The following is a 23,939-nucleotide window of genomic DNA, read 5'->3' as shown; positions in this document are numbered from 1 at the left end:
TTAAAATGGTTAAATAAGGCCACATTGATACTAAAGTACTAGAGAGAGGAGCTGTTTCCATGGTGCTGTCCTGGACATCAGGCACAGGTGGGGCTCCCCTCACTTGGGACATGGGCGCCCCACAGTTGCTTCTTCAGGTCCAAGCTGCCAGGGGGAGCAGCTCACCTCATCCATGGCATGTTCTTCCGGCTGTTTCTCGAGCTGCAGGGTAGGTGCTCCAGCCATGACTTCCTCTCTTGGCTCCCACTCTGACCTGGCTGTGAGGTGTGAGACAGCTCTGTCTGTGGGGAAAAGGAACAAAGAGCCCCACCCGTCACCTTCCAGTCCGAGCCAGCAAATGTCTACCCTGAGACCAAACGTGTGTGGAGGAGGGAGACGCTGATCAGGACTTTGAATGACCAACACGGCTCCAATGGGCCCAAACTGCTGGCACAAAGTCCCTTTATACTCAAATGCCAAAGAGTCATTTTTCAATTAGTTAATTGCTTGAATTCCTGCTGGTACGATGTGCCTGGTGCAAATCCTGAATCCTCACTGGCCTGATGTGTGGTCTTGGGAAAATCCTTCACTCTCATGCCTCGGGGTCCTCGTTGACGAAATGGATCCCCGATACTTCCGGTCCCATAGGCATGTTGCGATGACAAAGGCAGAGAATGTGAGAAGCATGTAGCACAGCACCAGGCACGTGGCACAGGCTGACCAGCTACCTGCCTTTAGCATCACCCACACCTTCTGAAAGAGGATTGTGAGACGGCAACCATTTTTCCACAAAATTCAGTCATAATTGAAAGCAAATGAAACCGCCACAGGCTAGAAATACTTGTCTGCTGATCCCACCCTCTGGATTTCTCACCTGAGGTTATCGCATGTGAAATCTTTTATCTTCTCACCACGTGGGGCTAACACTGCTTTCAAAGAGACCCAGGCAAAACCACTTACAATGGAAATGGCCTTGTCCCTTTCTGACACAGACAGAGATCTGTGTAGCGACTCTGAATAGTGAGGAACATTTAAGTACTTTTGCTCGAGGCTGTCTGCCTTTGCCTCTCCCTCCCCCTCATCCTCCACCCCTGTCTCCGGCCTCCTGGGGGGCTCACTGGAGCCACTCCCTCCCCAGGCATCTGGACCTACCCTGCTCTCTTTGAAACTCACCCATCTTCCCCCTGTTGCCTCAAGACAAAGCAGCACGTTCACCCTCTGATGAGTTCATGTGTGATCAAGTGCCAATACCGGGACCCTACAGAGACGCAGGGAAGCCTGTGGCCTCCTGATGACACGTGACTGTCCACTCTATTTCCTCCAGGACCCGCTGTGTGGGGTTAGAGGGCCCGGGCTTGTCCCAGTACTTCTTTCATACTCTGCTTCTGCATCTCGTGATGTAATATGAGATCATTCTGATCTGCTGAGAAACGTGTTCTAACAGAAAAATGCAAGACCCACAGAGCATATACAAGAGATCAAACTCATCGAGCCTCTGGAATCAAGCTTGTGATTTCAGTTTACATGAGCTGTTGGGACACATTCAGACAAACGCTGACTGATGAATGCATTCAGAGAGCACATGTGCTTTGGAAGCAAAGGACAATAATACAAGTGCTACAAAATTGATAAGAAATCAACCTTCAAACTAATCACTTAGAGATGAAGTTCCCATGTGCAAAAAGAGATCTTGGAAGTAGAAAGTCTCGGTCGGGTTCTGGTGCCTAGGGGTGAGGAGGTGTGGCCAGTGGTGTGTACAGTGACCAGCGCCTGCAGTTCTGGTCTGGCCCTTCTGCACCGAGAGGCTCAAGTCTCACTTGCCGTTCGCCCTTTGCGTAACATTTGCTCATCTCAACAATGACGCTGAAGGACCCCTGGAGAGAAAACCAAATGGACAAGTGGGGAAAGGTAGCACTGCAGAGGTGTTTCTGTTTCGTTCTTAATGAAGGTCAGAAAGGCGCTTCAAGGTCATTTTAATCCGATGCCCCAGTGGCTTGTCAGAGGTGTTAGAAGCAAAGTGTACTAGATGTAGAGGGACACAAAGATACCCGCCCTCCTTTTGGCTCTGCTGTTAGTGCCAGAAAGCCAAACATTGAAGGCTCATGTCCAAAGTTTCCACCCAGCAATCCTTGGGGGGCTGATGTCTCCATCTTGGCAGGAACTCAAGGTGGTGGCTTGTCCCCTTTGTCTTCAAGTTTTCAGGTCCCTCTAGAAATGAAAACATAGGTGTTATATTTTTTAGCATTTCCAGCCAGCCCTCCAGCATTAGGACTGAGTGGGCACCTGCATTTTACCCTGAGTGAGGCATCGGCTCTTCTCCACGATTAATGGGGACAGAGTTGGCCTCTGCTGGGGAAGGCTGCCAGCTCTGCACAGGTCCCAGACCAGTGGGACATGGCCGTCCTCTCCGTAGGCTCCTCCCACCCTGCCCGCCTCTGCAGTTTTCGCCACTGACCTAAGATTCTTTCCATAGTTTCCACGTGACCTTTCCAGCTCTTAGCACTGTGTTCCCAAATCCCAGTCTGCGTCAGGGCAATGTTGTTTGAAGCCCCAAATAGACAGAGAAAACCACGGCCGCAGCCGGCAGGGCCACCAGCTAACAAGCGGAGTAATTCCCCTCCAGATGTCTGAGCTCTTGGAAGGCCCTCCCATCCATGTTGAAAAGGAACAACTGAAAATGCAGACCCCCCGGAAAACCTCTCATGGGAAGGGAAGCCTCTTCTGGGTCTTCCCTGGGGACGTCTGGAGAGAGACAGCGTGTCACACTGGCCTTCTGTGGGCCGGAGACAGCTGAGGACTGAGTGCTCCTGGCATCAAGGGGACCATCCACTAGTCACCGACAAAACGGGTCCTCCAGTGTCATGGGAAGAATGGAAACCGGTTCTAAACCCGCCCAGGGAGCCACACGGCCCGTGCCTGTACTCTAAAGCGGTGTCTGAAGTCGCCGTGCATCGAAATCACCAGGGTCTTCACACCACACCTCTGATCACACCCTCTAGAGAAGGGTCCTGAGAGTCTTCCTGTCCACAGACAGCCGGGGAGTCCTGCACACCCCACATTGGACTTCTGCCAAATCTGCTGTGCAATGTGGGGTGCGCAGGACTCCCAGCTGTGCAGTGTATGCTGAGGCTGGAACCATGCTCTGCCCTGATTAGCTTCAGGGCCCTAAGTGGGTCCCCTCACCTATAATACGGGGACAGTCCTAGGGCCTGTCACCCAGGATGGCCCGGAGGAAAATGGGCTAGATGTCATTCGGCACCACAGTCATCGGGCTCCCAGGGTGGCTGTGGGACCGCCCGCCCGCCCCCGCCCTCCCTGGCACCTTGAAGCCTGGATGCTGGTTTCTGTCACGTGCACCCGTTTTAAGCTCAACTTTCATGGTGAGAAGCTCGGTCACAGGACCCTCAGCCCCTGCGTGCAGCCCCGTGGAGCGCATACCTCCGTGGCAACGTGAGCAACTGGGGGCCCACTCTTGCTTTCCTGCCCTCCACCCCCATGCCAACACAGCTGTCTGCACCCCAGGCTCTTGTTCATGGGCCATCGGCAGCCACTGCAGCCAGACGCCTGCTCTTTCAAAGTCTGTTCTCTGATGCTGTGTAAGAGGCTGATGGGTTTTGGCGGAATTTCGCACTGAAGAGCTTAGTGCTGGGCCTGGCTGCCAAGTAACAACAGTCTGAGCCCAGGAGGTGCTCCCTGACGAGCCTGTCTTCCAGCATTCGCTGTCCTGCCACCAGCCACCATAGTTCAGAGGCAGGAACTATTCGTACCCACAGAGGACACACAGCCACACAACAGCAGGGCTGGGATTCAAAGCCGGCCAAGTCCTGGGCCCGGGGCCTCGGGCTTGTACAACGGGAACCATTCCATAGCCTCTCATTTAAAGCAGAAATCCCACCAGGAAGATGTGGAAATGAATGGCAGAGGCCCTGGAGAACTTTGCTGTCCTTCTTAGCCAATAGTTTCCCGTTAAAAGGAGCCTTTGAAAAGGTCTTTGATCCACAAGGACAGAAAGCAGATTCCTGGCACTAGAGGCTGGGGAAGGGGGAGGAGGGAGAGACGGCTCAGTGAGGTTTGATTTCGGGATGACGACAATGCCTGGACTGAGCCAGAGGTGGAGGCTGCCCAGCGTGGTGAGCGTGCTGACTGCCACCGGGCTGTTCACTTGAAAATGGCTACTTTTATGTTATGTAAATTTTGCTTCAATTAGAAAAAAAAAGTCTTTGAAACTGGTCCAAGATGTGACGTGGGGCTCAGAGTCAGACATCAAGTCAGCCAGTATTTGCTGGGTGCCCGTGAGGTGGAGGGCGCCCTGCTATGAGGCTCCTGCACAGCCCGGCCTCACCCCCTGACCTTTGGGCCACTGCACTGGGACCTGGAGTCAGCTGGGGCACCCTCCCTTTCCCTGGGTGTCCTATTCTTCCCTCCCAGCGTCTCCAGGGATCCCCCTGCCCTCCCCGGTCCTGCCAAGCCAGCCTCACTGACCTGCCTTTCTCTGCCAGGCCCCAGCTCCCGGAGGGGCCCCCAAAGCACAGAGCTGCCCAGGCGCCTCCTGATCGGAGACCCTCCATCTCATCCCTGGCCCCGGGCTCGGTCCCAACCGCTCAGTGGGCATTGGGGGTCATCCCCCCGCGGACTTCCTGTTGTCCACCCTCTACTCCATGCGTGCAGTGCCCACTGGACTGCTTCCCGTCCCCACGGGCCCCTGTCGGCTGCCCCTCCTCCCTGCCCCCGCCCTTGGCAGAGACACGATACCACAGGCCTGTCTCACGGGCTGGGTCACCATACCAGAGCCTCGTGTGCCACTCTGGCAGGGCCACATCCACACGGAGCCTTGCCCGTGGGGTTAGCCTGCTCACGCCCCACACCCAAGAACCACAAAGCCACTGCTTGCCAGGTCAACAACTGACCGGTCACCCTCCAGCTCTCTGCACAGTAGGACTGGGGCACTGGCGGTGGACCAACAGGGCCCAGCGTGAGCGGAGCGGGCACTGCACCCACCTCCAGCTGCTCGTGAATCCAGTCCAGGAAAGAGGTGATACGGGTGTAGACCCCGGGCTTGTTCACGTCTGCACAGCCAATGCCAAAGCTCGTGGCGCCCACCAGCTTCCACAGCCTCCGCTCCTGACACACCAGGGGTCCCCCGCTGTCGCCCTACACAGCAGGGACAGAGACTAAGGTGACAGAACAGGCACCCCACGGCTGTCCCTTGTTGAGTGCAGGGCTTCCCATTCACCACATCACAAATTATGTTGTGAAGATGCCTCTACGGTCACCCCCAGCCCCTCTAGAACTGACGGCGTTCCCGACAGTGGGGTCCTTTATCCCTCGGGTGATCACTGCCGCTGTCTCCCTGCCAGATTCTCCATATACCGAACCCATGAAGGTCAAGACAGATGCACGTAGCCGAGGAAGTGCTCTCACAGGGAGGGGTCTGCCTGGCCAGGGGGCTGTAGCTGACCTCTGGACCCAGGCAGTATTGAGTCTCGCCCGCTGTGGCTTCGGAGGCCCACATTCATGGATTCCCACTTACCTTCCACCGCTTTTTGTCCCCCCCAAAACTCTGAGGCCCAGGGCTGGGGAGGGAAACACCCTTGGCACCCCTCCCCCCGCCCAGCGCCCAGGCAGAGTGTGAGCGCTGGGTAAACACAGGCCGGACCGCCCAGGAAAGGGGCCCATATCTTGTGCAAACTCCTTCCCCACACCCTGTAAATTTGCTTTTCAGTCAGTCACAGGGAAATGCTGGTGGTGGCCTGTCCCACGGGCTGGGTCGCCATACCAGAGCCTTGCCGTACCCACGCCGAGGTCCCCACAGGTCCCCACAGGCCCCTACCTGGCAGCTGTCCACACCACCTTTCAGGTAGCCGGCACAGACCATGGAGGGGGAGATGATGCCCCCGTACACGTCCCTGTGGTTGCAGATCTTGTTGGAGATTAAAGGCACAGCTGCGTGGTTCAGGACTGGGGAGGCGTCGCCTGCGTCAGAGAAGGGGACACACGGTGAGCGGAGCCCTGCTCAGAATCCAGAGGCCACACCTGCCAGCCCCAGGGCTCCCTCCCTAGTGACGGACCCTGCAGGCCCTGCCACTTCAGGTCCAGGCCACCCCTTCCTTTAGGGGACCAACTCGGGAGGAGGGGGACGCGGACCTCCCTCGGGCCCCTCCTGCACCGAGCACATGACGCACACCAATCCAGTTAGTTCTCAGAGCCCAGGTCACAGAGGGAAACTGAGGCTCATGAAGGTCACCCATACAGCTTCTTCGTGGAACCTTGGGGTGGTCAGCAGAAAAATGTCCTCCCAATACGTCCACATCCCACTCCCCAGGACCTAAGACTATGTCACCTTACATGGAAAAGGGGACTTTGCAGTTGTGATAAGACCATGAGACGGGGACATGATCCTGGGTTGTGAATGGACCCAAGGGTGTGATCACTAGGGTCCTTAAATGGGTCAGAGGAGGAGATGTAGTGACGGAAGCAGAGATCAGAGAAGAGACAGACTGAAGGTGCCTTGCTGCTGGCTGTGAAGACGGAGGAGGGGCCACGAGCCAAGGAATGTGGGGCCTCTAGAAGCTGGGTGAGGCAGGGAAGGGTTCCCGCCCACCAAGACTTCCGCATTCCACATCTGTGAGAGAACGCATTCGTGTGGTTTTAAGCCACTGAGTTTGGGGTCATTTGTTGCAGCAGCGACAAGAAACTAATCTATCTGCTGTGGCTCAGCTCACGACCAGCCCAACGGGATCCACACCCACTGACTAACTCGTTTGTAAAGTGGGTTCTCTTTATGTTCTGCGGGCTTAAAGTGGGGCCACGCCATCCCCACTCCTCCAGCAGGTGTCCACAGGTGGCGTGGGGGATCTGTGTACCTCAAAACTCTCATTTTAACTGTTCTACTAGAGTGAGTTGTGCCACGTTTTCTGCAGGGTTTCCCCATTCCACTCTCATAAACACCAGCCCTGCCATGGGGGCTGCCTGGCCGTGAGCTTGGGCTGAAAGTGGGACCTGTCCCTTCTCACCCCATAAGGATCCATTGAAGACAATGAAATAATCCTCTTCAGGAACTCCAAGTTCATGAGTGACACCATGAATAGGGGCATGGGTGGGGAGCACGAATGCAGAATCCCAGACCTTCCATCACCCGGTCATTTGAGCCCAAGCCAAGAACTCAGTACACCCCAGTCTCCCTGCCCTCATGATGGGAGGGAGAGTAATGACCCATCAGGGGCTGCTGTAAAGAGCAGATGGTGTCCCATGGAGACATTCAGCCTAGCACCTGGTACGCGGTGAAGAGGACCCGGAAGCATTTGTGGGAGAAGCTTCCAATATGGGAAGGAGGGGACAGCACCCAAATGAGCAGACATTTGGGTCTAGGTAAGCCCCCCTGTGCCTTGGACATTTGGGAGCTGGTGGAGTCAGCTAATAAGTCTCAAGAGAAAAATTCTGAACCTCCTGTCTTGGGTCGACTTGGGTCGACCCCTCCCCCAAAGCATGTCCACCTGCAAACTTAGAATGTGACCCTATTTGGAACAGGGTCTTTGCGGGTGTAATTAAGGGAGGAATCTCAAGATGAAATCATCCCGGATCAGTCTTAACTCCAAAGACTGCTGTCTTTATAAGAGAGGGAGCTGAGACAGAGACACGCAGGGAAGGCCGCGTGAAGATGGGGACAGAGAATGGAGTGATGCATCTACAAGCCGAGGGCACCAAGGGCAGCTGGAGCTACCAGGACCCAGAGAGAGGCCAGGAATGGATTCTCCTCCAGAGGGAACCATGTCTGCACCACCTGGACTTCAGCCTTCAGGCCCCGAGACTGTGACAGTGCATGGCTGCTGTTTTAAGCCACTCTGTTTATGGTAATTTGTTACAATAGCCCCAGGAAACTAATACTCTTCCCACTAACAAGGAAAGCAATTGATGGAAAAACCTAAGAATTGTGATGCATCTGTGCCCCACGCTGATGAAAGGATGGCAGGTACTGTTCTTATTAACATTATTAATCACATAACCATGATAGCAATAAGGTCCTGTCTGTTTGCTTTTTCTACTTGATCTTTGTAGAATGAAATAACATATCCATGAAAGTCACACAGACAAAAATTCCTCACCGGTTACAAACCTTTGTCTTCTGAATAAATCTCAGGCGCATTCTCTACTGGGTGCCTATGAACGTGGTTAACACAGTGGGAGGAAGAGGATGGAGCAGGAGGAAGGAGAACCTGGTGCATTGGTGAAGGTCTGTCCATCAGGACAGGTCCACAGTTCTCCCTCGTGATTTAGTTCTCCCCTGAGAAAGTCTGCGATTTCACGTCCCAAGACAGATGGAACCATGACTCCTGACCCACAACGGCTCGGCTGACTGTGTGTTTGTTGGGGCAGGTGCTCCCACCCCTGACCAGGACAGGTGGGCGTCCCACGGGAACGTTACATGGGGACACTGTGGGGAGCGTGTCGGTGTGGACGTGCACCCCGGCCCTCGCGGTTCTGAGATCCCTGGACTCAGATCCTTGATTTCACACTACTGACCTCCTTCCTCGGTGGCCCCCCATCCTGACGTCCAGCACATTTTTCCATCAGGAAAGTTCTCTTCGGAGTTGGGCAGACAAATGGGTTGGGTCATCTCTGTTTACAGAGGAAACAACAACTCTCAGTATACTGCAGCAGCCGTCCAAGAAAACAGTCTCATCAGCTTGCCGCTCTGAGGTGTGCAAGCGGTCTCCCAAAGAAAGGTCCAGCCCTTGGTGATCTGAATGCGGTTAGCTCCCAGCAGGGCCCCTCCCCCACCACAGCCCTACAACTTTAAAACAACCCTAGACTGTGACAACTTCAGCGAGTCTAGACCGGGGGTCAGCATGTGTTCTGTTAAAAGGCAAAACGGTAAATATCTTAGGTTTTGCAGTCCCTGTGATCTGGATTGCAGCTGCTCAACTCTGCCACAGTAGCATGAAAGCAGCCACAGGCAACAGTAAACAAATGGGTCTGGTTGTGTTCCAATAAAACTTTATTTACAAAAACAGGCAAATGGACAGATTTGGCCCAAGGGCTATAGTTTGCCCATTCCTGTTGTGATGCTTCACAATGACGCTCCATGAGTATTGCTATCTCTCCTGATACACCTGAGGGCCACAGCTCTCCTGCCCTTGCGGGCTATCACATAAGCCCTCTACCACTCGGTGTCACAGCTGTCACAGGGCTTTCACCTGAATACATTCTGAGATATGCTACGCTCTTCTGGGAATGACAATAATGGAAAGGTAGTGAAAGATTAAGGGGAGGGTTTATTTTAATTTTTATCAAAGTACAGGTGTTGGCACCTAGTTTTGTATAATCAACTATCATTAATAATAATTAACAAACGAACACCACCATTACAATTTCTCTTTGTTTCTCTAGAAGTATTTCTTTCTGAGTGAGAGTGTTACGTACAGAGTGCTATATGTGCCATGTGATAAACCCGCTGATGGCTGTGCCAAGTCAAATGTGCTGCTGGTCTCATGCCAGAATTGTGCTCCGACATGGGGGCTTGTTTATTACGCTCTGCTTGCACCCCAAGCTCCCGGTAACACTCGGGATGGAACAGGGAGCTGTAATTTAGTTAGGAATAGGCTCCTGAGGTTTTGTTTGCATCTGCAAAAAGTTTGAAAGTTCTATCTTGAGTGGCTTTTTGGTGGTGTTTTTGGAACCTCCAGAGGTCAGGTCTTGACATTTCCCGTGGAGAGATGGAGACTACTAAAGTAGAGAATGTTTCTGAGTACTTCAGGGAGTGGAAGACGCCCAGTATCTTCCAGCTCATAAAGAAATGGCCGCAGGGAGGACCCCACCACAACCAGCTGTCTGGCCTCGGAAGGGCTCTTTCTCAGCCAAGACCAAGACACTGGGCAAATGGGTGGCACTGGCAGGGGACCTCCCCAAAACAAGCACCAGACAGAGAAAAGCTCTTTGTCTCCACACGACAGAAATCCCTTCTTCCACCTAGAGGTACCAGGTGGCCTGGCCTGAAGAAGTCCTTTCATCTCCAGGTGGCACCAGCAGGAAGAAAGTGGCACTGGTAGGAGTCCCAGTGGCACCAGACAAACCAAGTTGACCAAAGTAGAACCAAAAATGCTTTCAAGTCAAATTATCATCAGAACCATGGCCCACAAAAGTAGGCTGAGAGCTGCAGCGACCCTGAACTGAGGGACCACTTGCTAAAATTGAAGATGTACGTAGGAACCAGCGTCTCCTTACATAGTAACCCAAAGATCCAGAATGCAACTGAAAATTTCCCATCAAACCAAGAACCAGGCAAATCACCCCTTTAATGAGAAGAGAATCAACTGATGCCAGCACGGTCATGAATCAGGTGTTGGAATTACCCGACAAGGATTGTACAGTGGCCATCATAAAAATGCTTCAACAAGCAATTACAAATCTCTTGAAACAAACGAAAGCAACAAAATGACAAAGAAACCTGGACGTACCATTGAAGGTGAGTGGCACCGCCAGCTTCATGAGGGCAATGTCGTTACCCAACCTCTTCGGCTTGTACTTGCTGTGGTAGATGATTTTTTCCACCAGGTAGGAGGGTGCTGGACTGTCCAGCAGGGAGATCAGGCCCACCTGGATGGTCCATGACTTGGGGAGGTACAGGCTGCAATGAGAAGGCCGAGAGGTGGAGCAGACAAACACCAACCACATTAACCCATGGACCTCAGGTATCCCCACATGCAGCACCAGGCAGATGGCAGATGTCCCATGGCCCTGCTTGCTGATGCTTGGATTGACCTTGGCCCCCACGCTCTGCAGAAGCACAGATCCACCCGAGTTTCCTACAATGGCCTCGTTCCCTGCACCTCTGAGCTCAAGCTTGCTGACTCTGAGGGTCCCTCAGGGCCCATGGTCCATCAGACAGCAACCAAAATAGAAGGAGGTAAAAATAACAGGGTGTTTGGGGTATTTCCTGTGGATTTCCTCTGTGCTAACCTCCCCTGAGAGAGACTGCTCTGGGGAGACTTGATGCCCCACCCACCCCGCACTGTCTCTCGCCCTCTCGGCCACAACATGGTCCGCTGTGATTAGCGAGATCTAAGGGTGATCTTAGGGAGATCTCAGACCGTTATGTAGTGGGTTTCCTCCTGTGTGAGAGCTTCCTTCCTCCTCTTTCTATCTTTTCTGTAAGAGCTGCAGGTCTAAGATATACCAGCCGACGGTGATGGATCCACGGTGAGGAGGGAGGGTCCCTCCACGTGGACACTACTTGTGACGATGTGGTCTGGACCTGCTGCTGACCACCCAAATCCATCGCCTCCCAACGCGGCTGGACCGGACGAGTCTGTGGAAGGTGAGTTCCCATACTCACTCATAAACACAGTGGGCAGCGGTGACAATCCACAGGGGGGTGATGATGGAGCCCCCGCACAAGTGGTAGCCCTGGAACTGAAGGCTGGCCTGCCAGGGCCACTGTGCGAGTGAGGACATGTTTCCACCCACGATGCGGGCGCTGTAGCCGGTCCTCAGACCACAGGCTGTGGGGGAGGGGGGACAGCAGTTGAGGGATGATCCCACACACCTTTCTGGGGAAGGTGGTGCTGCAGCTAAAGACCTCTCCTCTTTCCCTGACACCTGCCGCCCTTACAGAGCTCACAGCCTGGAAGAGCGCTGCAAAGGTGGGGGGGGGCATAGAGTGTGTGGGGTGGGGGCAGGTCACCCTAGATGCGAGATGAGAGGAGTGTTAGGAGGGTGCAGTGGCAAGAACCTGTCACAGGAAAGACCCGATGCTGGCAGCACCCCTGGCCAAGATGCCCCAGGGATGACAACACCCCAGGAGCGTGGGGAACCTTCCACAGCCCCATTGTCCCCAGCGCAGGTGCTGGCCTGTGCCTGCCTCACTTCTCCAGACCCAACCCTTGCAGCGGGAACCCTCCCTGCTGCCAGGAACAAGGGCCGCCTGCCTGGGGTGGGGGTCTTGGCACTGCACAGGCTGTGCACACTTTCCCATCGAGGGGGCAGGGGAGAAAGTTAGGCCACTGGAGCCACTCCAGAGAGACAGGACACACACCATGTCCTGTTTGCTGCTGAGAAGTCACTCTGGGCTGCCTCCCCCACCTGACAGGTGAGGCTGGGCTGACACTGCTCCCCTCCCCCGAGGTGGGGTCCACAGAGATCCCACCTGGCACCGAGTTGGAAGGGAGGAGGCAGGGGTAAGTGAGGGAGCTCTTGCTTCCATCTCTCTCTGCATTTCTGAAACTCTTACCTGTGCACTTCAAGACAACCACGCGACCCGAGGCACATTCCTCCCTAAAGTGGACGGAGAGTAGGCTTAACAATAAACACCAGAGGCGGAATCGCTCTTCTTAACCTAACCTTGGGGTAAAAGGAAACCATTCCCCTTCTCTCAAATACAGATTTTAGTCTATGTAACAAAACCATGAGCATGACGTCACAGATTCATTAAAAACACTCGACTACAGTGAAGTATTGTATGTGACAGGCTGTTGAGTGTTTCAAGGTTTGTGTAGCTGATGATAAGAGATGTATAATGAGTTATGTTATGTAAACATGTGCTGGTGTCATTCACGTGTTAGCTTTACCCCAGTGTTCTTTACTGGCCCCTGGAGGACAAAGAGAGCCCATCAGACGAATGGTGGGCTCCCCTGGCAGGAAGTCCTTGCAGCCTGGGACACACCCACCTGGGAGAGGACACCTCCCAGAGCAGGCGTCTCTGACTGCCCGAAAGGATTTACTCTATGCTCCCTCTTTCTTCCCTCCCTTCCTCCTTCCCTCCCTCCCTCCCTCCCTCCCTTCCTTCTTTCTTCCCTTCTTTCCTTCCTCCCTCTCTTCTTCCCTCCCCCTCCCTTCCCTCCCCCTCCCTCCCTTCCTCTCTCCCTCCCCCCAAACACACCGGGAGCGCCTCCTGCATGGCAGGGTGTATGACCTGCACCAAGGAGTACTCTCTATTCCTCCTCTGCCCTCCTTCCTCCCTTTGTCTGTCAGCCACATTTGCTGTTTTGGGTTAGGTCCTTGCACCCAGCTGGGGTGCCACCCGGTCTAACTGAGGTGGCCCAGCCCCACCTTGCACTTGCACTTGGAGCAAACACTCTCGTGCCCCTTGAGTCGCCGGTTGCTGAGCACAGCTTTACAAGTGCAGTGGATGGCGACAGTGCCAACAGCAGCTCCACTGGGCACTTACCTCATATACACCGCGTGGTGCAGGGCGGTCACTTTGTCGTCCGACAGGAGGTGATTGATGGAAACAAAGCCCCCTTGGAACTGCTCCTCAAGCAAGTCCACTCTGAGGGCGTCTGAACTGACGTAGCTGCAAGCACATTGGAATCTCAGACCTGGCGTGTGAGGCTTACCTTGTGCTTCAAATCAACCTGTGCCCAGGTCACAGCTACAAGTATCACATACTGGGGGGGTGTCACTGTGTCCCCCCCAAACCGTCATTCTGCCCAAGTCACAGCTACAGGTACCACGTACTGGGGGATGTCACTGTGTCCCCCCCAAACTGTCAATGTGCCCAAGTCACAGCTACAGGTATTGTACTGGGGGGATGTCACAGTGTCCCCCCATACTGTCAATGGTTTCCCCTTGCCAATTTTTCAAGGCGCTCCAGACCTGGTGGAGTCTGGGATGGTGGCCCCTTCTGGCCCCTCCCCACAGCCCCATCCACGCAGCAGCACGGGGGCTCCGGGTACGCGGGCGGGAGCACAACTTCCTGAAGGAGCTGGGGGTCCCCTGCCACATGCAGCTGAACTGACCCCTGCTTGGCCTGAAACAAGCCCTGGAGGGACCAGAACACAGAGCTAAGCAGGTATTTTCAGGTGGGCACCAAAGTCGGGACCCTGAGTACCCCAAGGACAATAGGTCGGGGGGAATGAAAGACCATCCCCATCTGCCCAGAGCTGGCGTGGGTTCCATTGGAGGGAGAGACAAACACAGACAGAAGAGAGTCAGGGGACACCAGAAGCAAGCAAATGGTTAAAGAGTCAGGAAACAGGTCTTCTGGAGAGCACGGTAAAGAAGACCCAGGTAAAAAGTCAAGTGTGTGAAGAGGTATGTGGTGCAGATGGTGATGAACCACCTAGAAGGACAGCCCCTTCCTTCACACAAAATGGGAAGCAGCTTCGTGCACTCACACCCCAGCTCCCTGGAGTACAACGTCCCGTTAAGTGTGAGTTTTGAGGAAATGTAACCCAGGCCGCGGCAGTGGCCCGCCCAGGCCTGCCAGGTGCTGCTCCACCTGATGGTAGGGCAGGTGCAGCGTGAAAAGCCAGGTGGGCTGGGCGACACGAGGGGTGGAAGTGCAGAGCGACCCCAGCTGCTGCAAATGCAGCCCCATAGGGGCAGGCCTCTGCATTTCCACGTGGAGTACCAGCCACAGATCCCCACGGGCGCTCCTGGGCACCAGGCTCCCTCCACACACCCCGAGTCACTTGAGTCTCCCTGCGACCCTGTCCGGCGGGAACTGTTACTGTTCTTATCCTTAAGGCATGTGCCATGGAGTGGCCGGATGAGCACTGGGATTGGAGCCCAGGCATCCGACGGGACAGCCCACCCTCTGCTAGTCACACAGATCTGACATGGGAGACAGCAGTGCAAAGAGCAAAGCAGGGCTCCAAAGAAAGGAGTAGGAAGAAAAAGCAAGAGAGAACACAGACGCAAATCCTAGAACTGAAGCAGCCACAGGGAAGAAAAGGAAAGCTGATGGCGAGGAAAACGGGCAACACGGGGGGACGGCTCCCCTCAGAGGGAGTGGGTTCATGGGGAAGGACTGTCCCACAGAGGAAGGGGTGACTGAGCCTTGCAGAACTAAGGAGAGGCCGGGGCGGGGCCAGGGCTGGTGCTCCCGGAGGGAAGGGAGGGGACAGGAAGAGGGCGGCTCCCCTCCAGAGCCTGAAGAAGGGCCTGGGAGGGAGCAGAAACCCTGACCCGGAAGCTTTCAGCTGTCTGCAGCGATGGAGTGCGTGTGTGCACGTCTGTGTGTGTGTGTGTGTGAGCCTCCTTGTCAATGAGGAGGAAAGTCCACAGAATTCTCGCAGACACTTGTGTGGGTGTGTGTTGTTGTCACTGAGCAGGAATGGCAGCTGGTTTCTGAATCGCCAGGACGAGGGGGCAGATCTCAGGGGGCCTTCGAGGTATCGCTGGCTCTGGAGAAAGGAGCAGAGACTACGCTGCCCCGAATCTGAGGATGGAGGTGCCTAGAGAATTCAAAACAGTGAGGCTGTAACCCCCACCCCACTTCCTGGGGCGCAAACAGGAACATGGTTCCAAGTCTGTCGTTGTCACTGAGCTCACTTCCTACCAGGCGTGTGGCACTCAGAAACCTGCCTGCTGTGAACCCCGGATCAGGAGCAAAGAGGGAAGGTGGCATCGTGGGCTCCCATGGAAGACAGCAGTTGGCAGGCGAGAGAAGGAGGCCCAGAATCAGGATGAAAATGTGTCACCCCAGTGCAAAAAGCCACACGGACAAGAGCAAACACTGAGAAATGAAGACTCACTGTAACAGTGCTTTCTTCTAACGTTGCTAAACAACGGTTCTGAATACCGTATTTTGCCGTGTATAATGTTCTCCTATGTGTAATGCACACCCACGTTTTTGGCCCAAACTTTCAGGGAAGAAAAAAATCTTTCATTTTAATTTTTAATTCAAATTTTTATTTGTTTACATTTAGGTACTTGCTTTTTGTATTATAAAGGAATTTTAGTATTCGTTTATCCTTGCACTTTTAACTCATATGCATAAATAAAACAATTAAAAACATTTATATAGTACGGAATTAGTACTACCCACGTATAACGCGCATCCTTATTTTCCCCTCACAAATTTGAGGGGACCTACATGCAAACAGTGTGCGTTATACACGGCAAAATACGGTAACTGTGTTTTCACCCCACTGCTGAGTTTTCGCACTATGCTCTCCAGGGCTCCTTAGGAAGTGTGCATGGATGGAGACGTGACCACTAGGACCACGCAGGGTGGTGACAGGAAGCTACCCTGCAGCTGTGGCCTGAGGAACCGGGGTCTGGTCTTCTGCTCCAAAACTCTTTATTGCATGTTTGCATGTAGGTCTGTCCTGGCGCTGAGACACCCCAAACATGCCATTTCCTATGTGACCTGGAGCAGGTGCCTGGTGCGCCATGGAGGTGCAGTGTGCGCGGTGACGCAGGTGTCAGCGCCCAGCTAACCCGGAGTCCTGCTTCATCATCGTCACAATGAATGTTCTCCCCACAGGCGGGAGGCCCCCTTGCAGTTAGGTACCTTGGAAAGCCCATCTGGCCGCAGGCGACGTTCGCGTGGTGCCCTTTCCAGTCTTCCGCGCACATGGTCCTCCAGACAGCGGCTGTGAACACCTGAAGCACTCCATGCTGGCCGCTCACGCGAACTGGCCGAGACACGGGCGCAGCTGTCCATGAGTGGCCGGCGGGGCCCTGAGGTCATGGGCAGAGGTCTCTCTGCAGGCATCTCACACCCTCCTGTGCTGAATCGGACCTGCTCCTCGCCCACAGCGCTCCCATCCTGGTGGGGCCCTCTTCCTGTCTGGACACCCTGAGCTCTCTTGGTGGTCTCCTCTTAGGGCTCATGGAGTCTCCCCAACCTAATTTAAGCTCCATGGAGTGGCCCTCCCTTAACTCCCAGCCCAGGATCTCTGGGGGCGAATGCCAGTTGGATCCCAGTTGAGGACATGACTTGACATTGGCATTGACTTGGACCCATTGCACAGATGGGAAAGGCCAGGTGTGGGTTGTGCTGACTTCCTCCCACATCTACAGGGAAGAGGCGTGACTTACCACATCGGTACTCATCCTCCCCGTCTTTGCAGTCGGAGACCCCGTCGCATCGGGCCGACAGCTCAATACACTTAAAAGACGACCGGCACCTGTATTTCCCGGAGCAGTCGAAGTGGACTGAGGACAGGGGAAGACCAGCGTGTTAGTGGAGGGCCCCCTCAGTGTGCAGCGCTCACAGCCGTGCCCTCCCACGTGGCCCTGAGCCTAACCATCAATGATGAAGCCTGCATTGAGAGGGCACCTCTGTCAGCAGCCTGTTTCTCCCAGCCCAGTTTTGGTTCTAAATTCCAGGGGGTGGGGCTGCTGCACCCCACTTGGCCTCACGAAGTGGCCTCGAGCCACATCTTGAGGAGAATTTAGACTCTGAAGGGCTCCAGGTCAAGAGACGAAATGCATGGCTGTGGGCCGACCGGCTTAGCCGGCTGAGCAAGGAGCCCTGAGTGAGGACTGTCACCCCCAATCTACCTCCTGTCGTCTCTGACTCTGGGCAAGACGTGAAGGACCACACCGCAGAGCAGATGGAGAATTAAACTGATCTGTGATCCGGTTATTTGAAAGAGAAAATGAGAGCTTGTTCTCTGTTAGAGACCATCCAAATAACTCACTTTCTCAAAAGCGGCAAACGTACTTGTTTTACAAATCGCAGGCGTGCTTGGCCTTGTGTGAATGGCCTCCTTGTCTTCTGCACCCAGCCCTGCACCCCCTCCTGTCGTGGGATCCTATTTCATCAGCTGCCTTTCGGCACTGCTCACCGGGCAGGTTCCGTGGTGACAAAGCCCCGACCATGGCCAGAGGCCCCTGCTGGGCCCCAGGCTGGCTTTACATTCATGCCGGCAAATAAAACTCAGAGTTGGCCAAGCCACAGGACATCTGCCTCCAGTAAGTGAGGCTGGATGGCAGCACCACACGGGGTGGGGGGAGCTCATGAAAGTTTCAGTGCCTGAGAAGGTAGAGAGCCTACTGAATAATGCATTGTCCTCACCGCCCAGACCGATGGCCAGAGCTAATATCAGTGCAATGAGCCCGATGACGATGATCGGGAAGAACTTCAGAGGCAGCAGCGACAGGATCTGTGCAGCCACCGCATCCGCGTCTGAAAGCCAAAGGGGGACAAGAGCAAAACGCCACAGCACAGAGAATGTCAATAAGAGAAAACTTAAAATGTTCGTTCCCCTCCCCTCAGTCCAGAGAAGGTTCCAGCCAAAGAAAGTTACCTTAATTTAGAGAAAGGGCCACCGAGCAGGGGGCCACGTTCTCTAGAAGTTCAGCCCCACACTCTCCAACTCTGACCCCGTGCTGTCCACCTTGGGCTAGGGCATGGTCTTATGAGTTGAAATGTGTCCCCCCAAAATATATGTTGACATTCCAACCACGTTTACCCCAGAATGTCATCTTATTTGGAAATAGAATATTTACAGAGGTAATCAAGTTCCAAAGAGGTCATTAGCACGGGCCCTAATCTAATATGACTGGTCCTTAAACAGAGGGGAAATGTGGACACAAACACACACACACACACACACACACACACACACACACAGAAGATGATATGAAGAGACAGAGTGATGAAGGCAGACATCGGGGTGATTCATCTACAAGCCAAGGAACACCAAAGATGGCCAACAAACCACCACATCCAGGAAGAGGCCAGGCAGGATTCCCCTGCAGGTTCAGAGGGACCGTGGCCCTGTCAACTCCTTGACTTCAGACTTCTGGCCTCCAGAATGGTGAGACAATAGAGTTCTGTTATTTCAAGCCACCTAGTGTGTGGCCCTAGGAAACTAATAGGGAGAGGAAGTAGATCACCAATTTGCAAGACATTTCCTAACAGAGGAGGGTGACATGTCAAACCCAAACAGGGAACTTTCAGGAGAGGGAGGGCTGGGACCTCTGAGAGGGTCACTAGATGATGTAGCCAACCGTTTTCCATGGGTCTTGTGCAGAGTCACTGATGGCTGTGGTTCCAGAACATCTTTCTAAAGATGTTGGCAGAGCAAACAGCCTTAGGAGATAGAGATAGTTTCTCCAGAGTCAATGGCAGGTTTATTTACTGTCCAGCTTAATAAATATAATGTCTTCCTTTGGGGGAAAAAATTGTGCCTCTCTGCTTGTCGCTCATTATTAAGATTCAGATTTCCTTAGCTGTGGGTTCCTCAGCTGTAATGCAGACCCACTGTGCGTGCAATGTACACCTGGGCTGCTGTGTATCACCTCCATGGGACAGTACGTGTGTGCCACTCGTGCTGTGAGTAACAGTCCTTTGTCTCTGACCCAGGAGTCTCATGTCTTCTGCCAGCATCCATGGCCTGTGGCAGGGTGACGTGTTAGTTCGCGAGTATGGTAAAACCTCAGCCCTTTCCCAGTTCTTGCCCAAAGGACCATGCAGATTGGGTGGAAAAGGAAATGTGAAGAGCATTAAGAGACCCAAAACTATAACCAGGAGAATTTGCATCGGCACCCTTTACTCTGTGAAGAACAGGCCATTTCATGCAAATTAGCTCATCAATCCTGAAAATACATCTATGCTCAAGTTGTCTTTACTTAAAATTAGGAAGGTTGGAATGGAGGAAGGGGAGAAAGCCTCCCAAGTATCATGCCCCACTCGGGACAGGGACTTTCCCAGCCTCTCTTCTCCTGGCCTTGAAGATGTTGAGCCGAGATGTCTCCCATGGAAGTGCCAGAAAGCCCTCTCCCGGCCTGTCTTTGGAAACCCACAACTTCACCTCCCAGCAATAGCGAGATTATAAACAGCCAATACTATTTGAGGCTGCCTGGAAAAAGAAGAGAATTTGAATGCAAATATGGGGAGAAAAGAGGTAGACTGGGAGGAAAAGGAGGACAGAGTAAGCAGAAGTAAAGTGTTGGCCCCTTCACTGCTCCTCGACGTGGTGCCCTGTGGGCGGGGCCATGGCCCCACCCCTCTCCTTGTTCTGTCTTGGAGGGTGTGCCTGGAATAAAATGCAAGACGCACAGCATCTCTCCAAAGGAGGAACACAGATGGTAAACAAGCACAGAAGACCTTCAGCCTCTCTGGAGATGAGGAAAATCACAAACTAGACATAAGCAAATCTCAACTTCATGATGACGTCGTCCTCATTCCCACTGCCGTCTAAAGTGAAGGGACGTGGACCTCCACTTATAGTCCGTAGAAATGTGTACTGTGCAAACTTGTTAAGAGGCAAATTTAAAGTATGTACCAAAAGCTCAAAATAGATGGCATTTTTGAGCTAGTAATTCCACCTAGGAATTTGCCCTAAGATGTCATCATAGGTGTACATAAATTTTTACCTACAAGGGGACTTAGGGGAGTGGCATTAAAATATTGATGAATGGGAAACACCCTAAATGGCCAAGAGGAGCTGGTGAAACAACAAATGGTACTTAAATGTTAGAGAAAGAAGATCAGCAAACTTCCTCTGTAAAGAACCACAGAGTAAACATTTTTTATTTTATAAACCATGTGGTCTCTGTCACAATTACTCGACTCTACTAATGGCATGAATGAGTCATAGACAATATGTGAATACGCGGAAGTGTCTGTGTTCCAACAAAACTTGATTTATAGAAACAGGCAGTGGGCCAGATTTGGCCCATGGGCCGTAGTCTGCCAACCGCTGAAGAATAATTATTTAATGCCATGGAAAGATGAAGATGATATTGTTCAGTCAAAAAGAAAAGCTTCAAAATAGTCCAAATAAGATATGTCACTTCCAAAGGGAAACATAGATATGTTGATGGGAAAAAGGGAAGAAATTCAACAACAAAGTGCTAATAGGGTTCTCTCTGAGTAAAATCATGGGCAATTTTTTAAAACCTTTTCGATTGTATTTTCTAAATTTCTATAATGAACAACATATTGCTTTATTTAAAATGAAAAGTTTAAAAAAGCTTTTGTTCCACACAATGGGATTTATAGATGATGTAATACAGAATTGTACACCTGAAATCTATGTAATTTTACTAACAATTGTCACCCCAATAAATTTAATAAAATAAAATAAAATAAATTAAATTAAAAAAAAGCAGAAAAGAAAAAAAAAAAAGCTTTTGTTCCTTCCCACTACTAGGAATTCGCCCTGAGAAAATAATAAAAAATTAGCAGAGAGGAACGTGTATAGTGCTATTCACGTTCATGTTATTTAGGTCATAAAAATACTAGAAACAATTACATGTCATGTGATGATAAAGTGGCTACGTAGTTACACATCGACTTGATGGGAGGTTGTGATGTTGTGAAAAAAAAGGCATTTATAACAACCAAGCAGCACATGGAAAACCCCCTGTCCCCAGGTGCGCTAAGAATTTACAAGCAAGGACAGGAGGAGAATGAATGCAGATATAAAAACCAGGTAAATGGGAGGGATCGGGTGATTGCAGGGTACATTTAAAATGTACATTTATGTTAATTTTGGAGCCGTAGTTTTAAATTGTAGTTTTAAATTGTGTCTCTTTTCTTTTACTTGAAATCTCTCCCCTCACCTCTCAACCTCTTCATCCCTCCCCCCCCCCACAACACATCAACTGCCCAGGTGGTTTAAAAGGAATCAGTCAGGTAGCCCCCTCTCCATGCTTTCTGGAACCTCAACCAGAGACCCTTAGCCAGAGACCCCTCTTCCCAGCCCCAGGGGCCAGTATTCCTGGCTGCACCCAGGCCCAGTGAGCCACAGCTCACCACAACGACTCCTGATGGGCTCTTGCCAAAGAAAATCCTAGCTGGATAGGCATTATGGAGTCTGCTGTATCTCCCAGCGTTTGTGACCTGTTTGCAAAACGAGCTTTCCTTCCTTGGTCTCTAGGAGCAACTCCATCACCTGCTGTTGGATTTTAATCTAGGCATCAAATACCTTCAGTGACGTCTGGCTTATTTTAAGTTTTTTGGAAGGGCCAGTGAGCCCTTCCAAAGTCCTCTCAGGGCTTCCTGGAGGACTCAGAGTTCCCGGCCAGGATCTGACCCCTCACGCCCAGGGAGAGGTGGGGCCTCAACTTTTGAAAACTTCAATACAGAGACAACAGACACATGGATGCAGGGCGTCACAAAGGGGCTGAACAGAAGGGTCCCCCTCCAATGTCCCTTCTCTGGGGGATTCTGTAAACCAAGGAAACGCATGTATCCCACTGATGAGTATAAAGACTCCACTCGACCACATTTGTCATTGGGGGGGAGGGGAGGCACAGAAATCACACCTGCCCCTGTTACCTACCTGGCGCAACAGGACTTATTTTCAAATCGTCAAGACCAAAAAGCGACCTGAAGGAGAAGGGGGCTTCCGCGGCGGGTGGGTCGTTCTCCCCCATGGTAACTATTTCAGGGCTTCTGGCTTCCGGCTCCACCTCCACCTCCTGCGCCAGGAAGAGCAGAAAGCGTTTGCTTCCCCATTTCCAGCGTTACATCTGACGCATCTTGGTTGCGTTAAATCTTTGAAATCCGACAACCCACATAAAGCAAATTCAGTACCGATTAATCAAAACGGTCCAGCAGGAACACGTTGTTTTCTGAGCCACAGCAGATAACAGAGAAACTTCTAGAGTGGGCAAAAAACAATGAACTTAACTGTGCTAAACTAATGACTTTCCCAATGTTTCTTGGACTAAATCTTAAAGTCGAGTACATAGCTTCAGAGATAGGCCCTTTTACCACGTAGAAGTTACTGTACCGTTCTTTTTCAGAGGACAGATTACGTGCAAAGCACGCTTCTTCTCTTTTTTGTCATTGCCGTTTGTCCCACGTAAACTCGACCCTTGGCCTGCGCATGTGACACGCCAACCACAAACAAAAGAAGATTTCATACTCACATAACGTCTGCATCCCCAAAATGTCCATGGCACCAGGGAGGGGACACTTGCTGACAGTATTTGTAGCTTCCCGCAAGCACAAGCCTTTCCTGGCTCGCACAGGCCTGACCTAATTAAGGATAAAAGTATCCGGGCCCTGGGGTGCCCAGTCCCCCCTCCCCCCCACATAGCAAAGGGAGGAGTGGCTGGCGTGCACCAAAGCTACACTGGGGCTCTGTTTCCTCCAAGAGAATCCCTCCTATCACAGGCCAAGAGGCTGGAGACTCAGGAAGTCCTTTCCAGAAACTCTAAGAGGGACGGAGGGAGCAAGCGGATGGTCGAACGTTCTAACTAAATTCCAGTCTGCTTCCCAGGTCTCAGGCATGATTCTCTAGGAAACTGCGTCCTCAAAGTGCTAAATCCAGAGGTTCCAACAGGCACAGAAACATAGGTACTTAGAGCATCTGCTTTTATTTTCTTTCTGTTTACTCATTGTAATATTTGAAATTCAAAAGGGAATTATCCAGCCATTTAAAACCAACTTTGTTTTCATGCTCTGTCACATGATTGTAGGAAAATCGAAGCAAGATGTTTATGCAATAAAGACATTTATTTCATTTCCATCACAAGAATAGCTTTGAAGAATCTCTTAGAAAACTAATACATTCAGTCAGCATTTTTTACTTTGATTCTTGCTGACACTGGATGGTTCCTATCAGTATGTGGCAAACTACACAGCTTAACTTTATCACAAGAATAAAAATAAATGATAAAACACTTCCTGAAACATTGAACCCTGGTAAGGAAGTCCCTTCCCAACAGGCCATCATTGGCAGGTTTCACAACATCAAGAAATGTTGATGAGTCATCTTTTAGAAGTGCCTTCTCTTCCCCTCCCTCCACTTTACTCACCATTTCTGGAGCCGCCATCATTAAGAGCAGAAATAATTTTCTTTTTCATTATAAAAGCAAGCGTGTTGGTAAGCAGGCTGCCAACAGGTTAGTCCAATCGGGAAGTATTTCCACCAAGTCACTCAGCCTTGTCGACTCAATCATCGCAGCAAATGGCGTTATCTTGGGCGTCTGTGTAACTCAACCCCCGTGGGGCTATCAGATAGCCACTGGTGGTAGGCCTGGGGGACCGGGGAGGGGAAAATGTGACTTCCCTTTAATTAGTAAGGAAGGTAAGCAAACCTTTGCAGAAACTTCACATAACAGAGTCTTTGAAACACAGGCACTCCTTTTATTTAAAAGAACAGGTAGGTCCTGGCCAGTGCAAAGCAAGCACACCAAGCGGGCAGGGAAAACGCTTTGGTGGGAGTTTCTGTCCCCCCATGTGACTAAGCCCAAGTCTAGACTTGCAGCTGCTCTGAAGACAAAAGACAGGGAACCTGACGTGTTCTCACAGAGACACTGCACGCTCC

General features: G+C 52.1%; 1 protein-coding gene across 4 annotated transcripts; it reads right to left on the bottom strand.

Moving 5' to 3' along the window:
* Positions 1 to 1,472: 1,472 nt before the first annotated feature.
* TMPRSS3 (transmembrane serine protease 3) lies at positions 1,473 to 23,675 on the bottom strand. 4 transcript variants are annotated; one of them, XM_074324904.2, is made up of 13 exons: positions 23,428 to 23,675; positions 21,945 to 22,083; positions 17,726 to 17,836; positions 16,744 to 16,860; positions 16,214 to 16,337; positions 13,142 to 13,267; positions 12,206 to 12,249; positions 11,312 to 11,477; positions 10,434 to 10,603; positions 8,500 to 8,595; positions 5,810 to 5,952; positions 4,978 to 5,130; positions 1,473 to 2,187 (listed from the first exon to the last, which is right to left on the bottom strand). In XM_074324904.2, the coding sequence occupies exons 1-13, from the start codon at positions 23,446 to 23,448 to the stop codon at positions 2,170 to 2,172; spliced, it is 1,428 nt and encodes a 475-aa protein (XP_074181005.1). In that variant the 5' UTR covers positions 23,449 to 23,675; the 3' UTR covers positions 1,473 to 2,169. The 4 variants fall into 4 exon arrangements, with proteins under 4 accessions (XP_074181005.1, XP_074181000.1, XP_074181009.1 ...); XM_074324899.2 differs by lacking the exon at positions 23,428 to 23,675 and adding an exon at positions 22,537 to 22,691; XM_074324908.2 differs by lacking the exon at positions 23,428 to 23,675 and adding an exon at positions 22,398 to 22,488.
* Between the last annotated feature and the right edge of the window lie 264 nt (positions 23,676 to 23,939).

This window comes from Rhinolophus sinicus, chromosome 17 (assembly GCF_057876585.1).
Source record: "Rhinolophus sinicus isolate RSI-liver-muscle chromosome 17, RSI-T2T, whole genome shotgun sequence".
NCBI lineage: Eukaryota > Metazoa > Chordata > Mammalia > Chiroptera > Rhinolophidae > Rhinolophus > Rhinolophus sinicus.
Note: the sequence above shows the minus strand (reverse complement) of the source record. Positions and strands in the feature narration are given on the sequence as shown.